This window comes from Salarias fasciatus, chromosome 22, assembly GCF_902148845.1.
Source record: "Salarias fasciatus chromosome 22, fSalaFa1.1, whole genome shotgun sequence".
NCBI classification, from domain to species: Eukaryota; Metazoa; Chordata; class Actinopteri; order Blenniiformes; family Blenniidae; genus Salarias; species Salarias fasciatus.
In genome coordinates this window covers 2,469,512-2,479,103 of record NC_043765.1, presented here as the reverse complement: position 1 = coordinate 2,479,103, position 9,592 = coordinate 2,469,512, and the positions used below count along the sequence as shown (strand labels likewise).

Below are 9,592 nucleotides of genomic sequence, written 5' to 3'. Positions count from 1 at the left end.
GACGTGTTTCATTTTTAACTCCTGCCTTCTGGCGCCACCTGGTGGAACACCACTGCAGGAACCACACAGAAGATCAAAGCTGTCAGGAGATTTATTTTATAAAGGAGGTGCTTCTAGTTCCTACCAAACTCTGTGATGAGTTAGAGAATACAGAAGGGATGAGGGCAGAGAGGGAAGAAGCCCTCAGGTGTGTGAGGATTCCAGAAAGTGAGTTTTACAGGGTGGAAGGATTCTGGAAATTGTGCAAGTTCTCCAACGTGTGAAGTTCTAGAATGAGAACCATAGAGTGTGAGGAAGTTCTACAAAGTGCGACAGCTCTAGAATATCTGAAAGTTTTAAAATATGTCCCTGTTTTAGGATGTGACAGTTCCAGAATATCTGCGGTTCCTTCAATGTGTGAAAGTTCTCGAATGTGTCAAGTGTTCTAAAATGTGTTGTAGAATTTGTTCCAGCTCAAGAAAAGTTTCAAGATGTTAAACGACGGTCACGTTTACCCCTGAAACCCCCCGATGTGACTTTAAAATGGACGGTGAGAACTGCGTGGGAACTGCAACGGAGAAGTGCTGCTTTCCTTCACGTCATTATCGGCCGTTTATCGGACCGACGAGTGACGCAGAACACGACTCCACGAGCCCCAGAAACAACCACGACTCCGCTTCTGTTGTCAGTTTTTATTTTTTTACTGCAAAACAAATCACATCATAAAAGAATGCGGGGGGTTTTAAACACGAGTGTGACGCCGAGCTGGGTTTTTATTTTTACAAAGGTACACAATGAAAAACGGCGACATAATAAATACAGACGGCTTCTTTTAATACACTATACAGGATGTGGTGTTACTGGAGGTCGGCCTCCTCTGTCCAGGAGCAACATGCAGCGCAGGACGGCTACTTTACACGACGCGTCATCATAAAAAAACAGGGAGGTGGAGGGGAATGTTCACGCATTACAAACAGTACAGGCTGAAATATCACCACAGGAAAAAAAGGCATACAAAGTCCAAAAAGTGTGTTTCTTTACTCAGTTCATCTGTGTGTGTGTGTGTGTGTGTGTGTGTGTGTGTGTGTGTGTGTGTGTGTGTGTGTGTTCTCAGGTCTTCCAGGTGTCTCTGTTAGGTGGAATAATCCTGCAAGAGAACAGAGGAAGAGAAAGTAAAGCATGTAAAAATTCTGAAGCAAGAACACAAATCGGACAGTTTTCTGTGAAACATGAAAGTCTTGATCACACTTTATTATAATGTCCAAAGGCATCAGAACACCTTTTCCCAGTATTTTTATTCATGAGAAGAAATCGTGAAATGCAGATAAAATAACTTTTGCTGCTGCATTTGTTGCAACATTTGCTGAAATGATTGAAAAATGAACTTACGGCTCGAGGTTTCTTGTTGACCTTCATGTCAAATCTGCAGAGAAAACAAAGCAGAGCTGCATCAGAGACTTGACTCACGACAAACCTGGATTTCGGGTGAGAAGTGGTGCCGCTACAGCGCCACGATGGAGTCCAAAACCAAAATTAAAAACAGGCAAAATCATAAGAACGGGAGGAGGCCGAGTGCTTGTTCCTGTTTCGAATGAGAAAACTTCATCCGGCAGGCGACTGAGGCAGAGCGGTGATGAAGCTGAGGTGGAAAGATGAAGGATGAAGGGGAAGCTCGGAGTGCCAGAAGCCGACGTGCATTCAGGCGGAAACATGGACATGCGTCACGACTGGAGGAGAGCAGGCTGGAGTCTAACCGAGGCCGGCGGGGAGTCAGAGGGCGGCGGGACGTCGAACAGCACAGGAAGTAAAATTCAGACTTACTCAAAGTCATAATCAAACATGGCAGAAGGACTGAGGAGGAGGAGGAGGAGGAGGAGGAAGAGGAGGAAGGGGGCAGCATTAGGAGGGAGGAAGAGAGCAGCAACTGTTAGTTCACCGACCCCAAACTACAGAATGACACGTGAAGACAGAAACACCTGCAGTCCAGAGGTCAGAGGTCAGAACAGACCACATGTCCTTCATTCATAGACGATCACATGTATTTCAAAACGACGACCTAATCTGATCCATCTTCAATCAAGCTTCATCCTGTTCAGGGTCACGAGACGCTGGAGCCAATCTCAGCCAGATACAGGCGAGGGCTGGGTAAACCCTACCACTGCCCCACCGCGCCGCCCGGTTTCATGATCTAATACCACAGTTCCGGTTGATCACAGCATGAAGAAACTGTTCGTTGTTATGCTGCGTTCACACCGAACGCGATTTTGCGTCAAAAATCGCGTCAACGCGAGAAGCTGAACGCGTGTCAATTCTGAGGTCCGACGCTGAACAACGCGGCGCCAAAAGCCGCGTTCACACCGAACGCGTCAAACGCGTCGCGTCTGGTGGGAAGGCGGGGCTTCCGGCCATATTTCCTGTGTTAGCTTAGCCTCACGGCTAACCCTGTTGAGCGGGTGGCTTGGCTTTATTTACTTAATAAAGCCAGACAACGACGCCGTCGGCGGACAGGACGCCGTGGGCAGACAGGACGCCGTGGGCGGACAGGACGCCGTGCCTGGAGCACGATATGATCCACAGACGGTCAGAGTTTGGCGAGCTTCACTATTTGCTCCAGGAGCTGCGCCAGGACGAGTGTCGCTTTCTCCGGTCCCCGCTCCCTGACCTACGTCACCATGGAGACGCTCTCTGATTGGTTTGCCGCAAAATCACGACGCGTCAAAGTTCAGATTTCCCAACTTCAGCGTCGGACGCAAAATCGCGCCGCGTCGCGTCAACACCCCGACGCGCCACGAAAACGCGTCTGACGCGTTGCGTCTCATCGCAGCTGGAACGCGCGTTCCCATTTGTTTTCAATTGCATTTTGACGCAAAATCGCAGAAATCGCGTTCGGTGTGAATGCAGCTTTACACTTTCAGAATGAAAGTCGAGCCCAGGACCAGACAGGATGGGAGGTGTCTACAAGGCGTCCAGAGACCAGCGAGGGCGGGACTGTTCTGGAAACCAGGGCCGATGCCGGAGCCGATCCGTACCTGTGTCTGTTCTTGTTCTTCCTCTTTTTGTGGCTCCCGTGGTGGCTGGAGGAGGAGGAGGAGGACGCCGCCTTCTGGGGCTTCAGGTCCTGTAGCGAGGAGTCCACGTCCTCCGTGTCGTCCTGGCTCGGCTCGTTCTCCTGGTTCTGGAGGTCCGGGGAGGTGTCGCTCTCCGTGCCGCTGCCCGCCTCGCCTGCAGGACGACGGACACACGCCCAACGTCAGCGCTTACCAAAGAAGAAGAGGGCTTTCCACAGGAGCGGGAAAAAACAAACACAACTCACGCTTTTCATTCATGTGGTCCGGGATCCCTCCGGGGGCGCACACCGCCTGGCGATGGAGAAGAGACGGAAACCGGATCAAACCGGATCTCTGCGTTTGCTTCTCATGAAAACAACATGAACAAAGTAAAACTCACTGCGACTGACGTGACCGACGACTTGCTGAATAAACGCTCTGCCTCCTTGAATTTCCTGTTTCTTCTGTCCGTCTTACTGTTGGAGTTCCTGTTTGAATTCACAAAATGATGTTTTGATGAGAAAACTGCCCGAAGAAGCGAAGCATGAAAACACTTGAGAACCAACAGGATCTGAACCGAAGCCTGGACGACGGGCTCAGTTCCAGACTCGGCAGGTTTGCGAGCGGCGCTTACTTCTGGTTGGTGAGGTATCGGTCCCATCCTCTGATGATGTTGCCGTACATCTGCGTGTCTTCTAGGTAGCTGCCTTCGAAAGCATAGATCTGTCTTTCTAGGTTCACCAGTGTCTCCTGTGGTGAGGATGAAGAGAGGTCAAACTGATTCAATCCTGAAAGTCTCAAACTACAACACTTTCATCTGTGAGTGTGTGTGTGTGTGTGTGTGTGTGTGTGTGTGTGTGTGTGATGGAGCTGGCAGGCAGGAGGAGAAGACATGAGGTTTTCCATTCCGCATGTTTCAGGTCTCTCACAGGCACAACACACCTGACTGCAATAAGGGCTCATTACTGGGTTTTTTATAAGCACGATGAAGACGTCAACATCAGATTGAGGAGCGCTGAAGCAGGGAGAGCTAAAACATGCAGGTGAAAGGACCTCCAGGACCAGGACCGAGTAGCTCTGATATAAGTACATGAAGAATACATCTTATTTCTAATTTAAGCAGAGAAATCTATATGACTGAAGTGCATGACTGATGAAAAAAATGAAATGTAAACATTAATCATTGTTTTCAAATCTTGTAAGTGCTTTAAATGTTTACACAGGGCTTTAATGCCGGTACATCTTTTTCCCAATTGTTAAACAAATGTGGTCCACACTAAAATAATTCACGACTAAATCACCACTCCACTGTGAATGACTGAATGAAATTTTAGCAAAGCCACTGTATTTACTGAAAAGATAAGAATCTAAATTATTTTCCTTTCCAAGGTGGGTCACTTTGAAGGATCATTAATGTGAGAGTTAAAACATAGAGATTTTTCCTAAAAACGCTGTTGTTCAGATGAGTTTCCTACAATCTGGATATCAATGAGATTACTTTAATTAGAAACGGACAAATCTTTTTTTGGCTTTAAATTATCAAAATCACGCGAGATGTGGTTGAAACATCGCGAGAAGTCAGTGCGACCCGGCGACTGTAGCCATACTGGCTAGCAGTTAGCATCCTAGAACAACAGAGCTAACATAGTGTTATTCTGCTAATAAAAATGCATCAATCCGAACTTCCATGCTGCAATTAAACACCACAAGTGTTGTTAACGCCCCAAACAGCCGCTGCAGCCCCAACGTGCAACACCAACGTAATAGGAGCTTTATACAGCAGTGGTTACTGTTAGCATTAGCTTAGCATTAGCGCGGCCTCGGCACACAGCGTGCTTTCTTCAAGCGTGCAAGTTAGCCGCATTTCTTCACTTTAAAACACTGAATTCTGGGTTAAACGTGACAACGCGGACTCACGGCGAGCTCTTGTTTCCTCTTCACCAGCTCGGCGAGCTCCCGGCGGGTGTCCGGGATCTGCGGCGGGGTAGCCTTGGCGTGCATAGCCATGATGGATGGGTCTGGAATAAACACAGCGGCGGGCGGGAGAGCGCGAGGAGCGAGCGGGCGGCGGTGGGCCGCTGCCGACAGAGGGCGCTCAAGTCTCGCGATAAAATGAGGTCAGCCGGAGTGTGTTTCTGTCGTCATGGTAACCGAGCACCCGACAGGAAGTGGACATTTTTGACAAAGATGGACAAAATGTACCGAGGAGTTCATCAAAGTAAGTCTCAATGGACACTTCATTCACTTTTTCAAAGCAATAAATATGACTTAGCGCTCTATCTTCTATAAAACTATCTGTAATGCCAATTTTTGAAAAGGCACATAATTTCCACAGAATAGAAAATTGCGTATAATAGAAAGAGTTGAGACCAAGACTGTTTAATTTTCACAATCTGTGTCTTGCCTTAGTCTCAGCCCTTTAAAGTCTTTGTCCTATTGTGGTCTTGTGATTCTCTGGTCTTGCTCTTGACTCCGTCTCAGTTAGTTTTGTCTTGGTCTTATGGTCCTCTGGTCTCGGTCTTGACTTGGTTTTGGTTGGTCTTGGTCTTGACTCAGTCTCAGTTGGTCTTGCCTTGGTCTTGATATTCTCTCATCTCGGTCTTGACTTGGTCTCAGGTTAGGAGGTCTTGACTACAACACTAGTAGAAAATGTAGCATCGTATGTGTTTAATCGTTTTTCATCTAGAGGTATTTCAGAGGTCTGCGCCTTCAATACCGACGAAATACCAAACAGTGTTGATACCAAAGCAGGAGAAGAAGGGCTTTTCATCCCAGGCCAAGAGGTTTCCCTCGCCAGTCTCCACGGTACTCAGCTGAAGTCAGCAACACAACTCTGAATGTTACAGAAACTGTAGGTACCACCTGAAAATACTTTGTGTCGTGTTCATTTCAGAGTGACAGTCCAGGACCGGCCAGTTATAGCTGTATCTCCAGCACCGAACTCGACACGCCGTCCTTCTCAAAGAAAGGCACCACGGGGTTTGTTGTGGCGAAGGTGAGGAGGTCCATCAGCACTGAGTTTAACGGAACACAAACAAATATGAGTCAGAGGCACGTAACAGATATCAGAACCATCGTGGAATTCAAAACAGAGAGAAAAGAAACAAAATTACACAAAAATCATTCTTCAGTACATAAAGTAAGATAGAATTCATCCTGTAATGAGGAAATTCCAGTCTTGATAACTAACAGCAATATTCATATTTTGTCATTTGTTACACCCACCCATGGATTTAGGTGCTTATCCCAAAATGAAGTGGTATTTTTTAAAGTTTGTAGTGTATTTTTCCTTTCATTATAATACGATGAGGAAAAAATGAAAGAGACTCGTTTAAATTCGTCACTCGTTCTCTTGATGGGAACCTAAAATCAAGACGAAATATTTTGAAAAATTCCAACTTTCTCTATTCTGTTGTCATCTTAATTTTTTAATTTCTTTGTTTTTTGTATTGTTAGACTGTATTCAATCTATTATTGTTGTTGTTGTTACATTTCTACTTGTGCCTCCCAGAAAATACAATAATTTCTTTCTGCAATTTTTACAAAAATAAAATATATTAATGATATAGTTACTGATAAAGTTAAATGATAAAGAACAGAAAAGGGAAGGCTAGGAATGTTTCATTTAAAGTGCAGTAAATCTAAAATCTGTTAGTTTAACTAGAAAATTACACTTTTTTCTTTGTGTTGTATTTTTTTTAGATGCAGCTGTTTAATTAGATTTTGACACTGCAAGGAGAAAAAGAAAACCTTCAGTTTGTATAGTTTTTTTGCACCAGGATGAATTATTCAAACAGAGACAGACTGTGAAATAAGTCTTTGTGAACATTTTAAATGCAACGTGCTCTGTGAATATTTCTGTGCCACAAACTGAAGCGAGGTTTATTGAAGCTTCTCACGAGCTCGTCTCTGTCAGGCCTCCAGGAAAGCAGGGAGCATCGTTCCAGGTCCGAACGCCTACAACCTGCAGCGCTCCCTCCTGAAGAGCGGCGACTTCCACGTGGGGCCGTCCCGGGCCTTCAGGGCGCCGCAGGCCGTGCCGCCCGGCCGGCCCAGGGACCCGACGCCAGCGCCCAACCAGTACAGCGTAGGCGGCCCGGGTCTCAGGTCCTGAGGTCCTGAGGTCCTGAGGTTCTGAGGTCTGACTCTGCTGTTTCGTCTGTCTGTTCAGGTCAGGAGGGTGAACATAGAGAGTTTCTCCTCGGCGGCCGGGACTTCATCTTTTCTCTCCAGGTCGAGTCGTCACACGTTCAGCCTGAACAGAGACGTTCCGTCACCAGGTGAAACCGCCTTTCCACATTTACACTGAGGCCACAGAGGCGTTCTTTTAAAGTGAAAAATGCTTGAAAACTGCACTGAAAAGTTGTGCATGGTGGTACAGTGGTTAGCACTCTCACCTCACAGCAAGAAGTTCTCTGGTTTGAGTCCAGGGCAGCATTGGGGGCCTTCCTCTGTTTTTTCTTTCCCACAGTCACCATATTAAGAGGTTTTTTTTTTTGCTTTTTTGTTGTTTTTAACAAGAGGCCACTTGGATTCCAGAGATTCTAGACAGACGTCAGGGAATTTTTAAGAACAAATGATGATTGTCAAGGAAGTGACGTCATGCCGTCCTCGAAAACACTGAAGCCCCGTTTCCATGACAACGTTTTGAGGTGAAAACAGAAAACTTCTGGGTGTCTGTTTACATGACAACGGTGCTGGAAGCCACTGAGAACACAAGTTTTTGTAAACGGCGTTGTGTGAAAATTGTGTGGCTTAATTACAAAAACAAGCAACGGCGCCAACTGGCTTCCTAACATGCTAGCTGCAGTGTTTTCAGTGTTTCTGTAGAAACTCATAAACGCTGAACTGTTAGGAAGCAAAACGATGCATTTTCACTTGAACCATTTTCATGCAAACTCGCCCACAGATGTTACATTTTGCTCAAAGCACACCTCCTCTTAGAGACAAAGACACACATTCAGACTCAGCATGCTTCATCATGTCCCAGATAATCTCTTTAGAGTAGAGTTGCCTGCGTTTCCTGTAGGACAACAATAAAAAACAGACAACACGTCCTGTCCAGGTGAAAAAGGAATGTTTGGTCACTCCAGGCAGCTGAGGGCAGACTGAATGAGATCCAGGCGGTGGAGGACAGGATGGACTTGAACACCATGTTGTCAAACTCCCTGAAGGTCACTATGACGTGAGACACAGCTTCACCCAGCACGGCTCCACTGCGGTGCTGTCGCCCTTCAGATCCAGGACTCAGAGGATCCCGCCTCCAGCGGACCACCGGGTGCCGGGACCCGGGGCGTACAGCCCCCACCGGGCCTGGGTGAAGAGGACCGTCCCGCCGTGAGTAGACCGTCAGGAGACCCGGCTCTGCAGGACGCTTCGGCCTTCTGAACGCTCTCCATGTGTCTCCAGGAGGGGCTCCTTCCAGGCGCTGTGGGCCCCTCCCCTCCCCGTTCCAAAGGACCCCCCCTCCCCGGGACCCGGCCAGTACCACATCGGAGTCTGGGAGCGTCCGTCCAAACCTCCGAAGCCCAACGCCGCCTTCGCATCGCGGACAGAGAGAACGCTGGAGAACAAACAGGCCGAGGTGCTTCCAGGACCAGGTAGAGAGTCTGCAGAGGATTCTCAGAGCTGAGAGACTTTAACCAGGAACACGTCAGGATTAGGCTGGATTCATGTGAGAAATGAGGAAAACGTCTGAGTAAAGAGAAGAAATCTGGCCTGTCAAACACATTTTAGTCCCGGGACCACGTACAACAGAGACCAGTGGGCTGGACCGTTAAAATGGTGCCATAATAATCTTTAAATTTATCATATAAAATTTTTGGTTGATTGGTTGACTTGGTTGATTTTTTTATTCATTCATTTTTTAACAAGAGAAGCATCTAAAACTCACAAAGCAAACTCTTCTCTATGCATCAGGAGCAGGAGATATATAAAGATTTTCAGATTCTGACTTCCTGTTGATCCCAAACGTCTTTCATCAGAATATCATACAACATGAAAACAATCTGGACGTCGAATCTTTAACCAAATATCAAAACTTATTGTAAGATGAAGCATCTGCCGTGTGAGAATCGTGTGTGTGCAGTTCAGTCTGAGCTCTTCTACACTTCACAAAGTTATTGATTATATGAACCTGTCCGTCTCCTCAGGTTTTTATGATCCTCAGCTTTGGTCGAAGCCGTCCTTCTTTTACAACGACTCCCGGATCTGGGTTCCTGTTTGAAGCTCTTCTGAAGGTATCTGGGGCCATCACAGGTAGATCAGTGTGTTCAGAGCACCAGTGCAGCCGTATAAGTAGACTTCCATTCAACGCGAAAGCCAAACGTTTGGGCTTTGGCTTCCGGACGGGGATGATATCGGAGGACGTGTCGGCAGCTGCAGGTCCACTCAGGAACAGCTGAGATCTCCACATGACACCGGAGGGTGGAGCGGGACTGCGAGCAATGTGAGCCAGCCTCTTCTCAGGCCGATGACTGCATCCCAACATCAGCGAACAGCCGGCCGAGTGGTGGAGATTCCCCCATATCTGACGGCTGAAGCACAGGTCAAACACCCACCATGGC

The 9,592-nt window shown here is 47.2% G+C and overlaps 2 protein-coding genes across 3 annotated transcripts; one reads left to right on the top strand and one right to left on the bottom strand.

The window, feature by feature from the left end:
* Window positions 1-810: 810 nt before the first annotated feature.
* meaf6 (MYST/Esa1-associated factor 6) lies at window positions 811-5,092 on the bottom strand. Of its 2 annotated transcripts, XM_030121007.1 has the most exons (8): window positions 4,944-5,092; window positions 3,661-3,776; window positions 3,427-3,514; window positions 3,293-3,338; window positions 3,009-3,201; window positions 1,801-1,830; window positions 1,369-1,402; window positions 811-1,126 (listed from the first exon to the last, which is right to left on the bottom strand). In XM_030121007.1, the coding sequence occupies exons 1-8, from the start codon at window positions 5,031-5,033 to the stop codon at window positions 1,112-1,114; spliced, it is 612 nt and encodes a 203-aa protein (XP_029976867.1). In that variant the 5' UTR covers window positions 5,034-5,092; the 3' UTR covers window positions 811-1,111. The 2 variants fall into 2 exon arrangements, with proteins under 2 accessions (XP_029976867.1, XP_029976869.1); XM_030121009.1 differs by lacking the exon at window positions 1,801-1,830.
* Window positions 5,093-5,687: 595 nt separating this feature from the next.
* Window positions 5,688-9,383, top strand: stpg1 (sperm-tail PG-rich repeat containing 1). Its single transcript, XM_030121005.1, has 7 exons — window positions 5,688-5,831; window positions 5,920-6,021; window positions 6,943-7,113; window positions 7,198-7,306; window positions 8,201-8,363; window positions 8,436-8,626; window positions 9,179-9,383. The coding sequence occupies exons 1-7, from the start codon at window positions 5,688-5,690 to the stop codon at window positions 9,250-9,252; spliced, it is 954 nt and encodes a 317-aa protein (XP_029976865.1). The 3' UTR covers window positions 9,253-9,383.
* The last annotated feature ends 209 nt before the right edge of the window (window positions 9,384-9,592 follow it).

What these genes read in the sequence shown, in the direction of transcription:
- meaf6 (XM_030121007.1), bottom strand. Translation starts at nt 5,033, where the DNA reads ATGGCTATGCACGCCAAGGCTACCCCGCCGCAGATCCCGGACACCCGC. An exon ending in AAGAACAAGAACAGACACAG is followed by an intron (nt 1,831 to 3,008) that starts GTACGGATCGGC and finishes CCTCCTCCTCAG; the next exon opens with TCCTTCTGCCATGTTTGATT. An exon ending in ATGTTTGATTATGACTTTGA is followed by an intron (nt 1,403 to 1,800) that starts GTAAGTCTGAAT and finishes TTTTCTCTGCAG; the next exon opens with ATTTGACATGAAGGTCAACA.
- stpg1 (XM_030121005.1), top strand. Translation starts at nt 5,688, where the DNA reads ATGTGTTTAATCGTTTTTCATCTAGAGGTATTTCAGAGGTCTGCGCCT. An exon ending in CGGGGTTTGTTGTGGCGAAG is followed by an intron (nt 6,022 to 6,942) that starts GTGAGGAGGTCC and finishes CGTCTCTGTCAG; the next exon opens with GCCTCCAGGAAAGCAGGGAG. An exon ending in CAGCGCCCAACCAGTACAGC is followed by an intron (nt 7,114 to 7,197) that starts GTAGGCGGCCCG and finishes CTGTCTGTTCAG; the next exon opens with GTCAGGAGGGTGAACATAGA.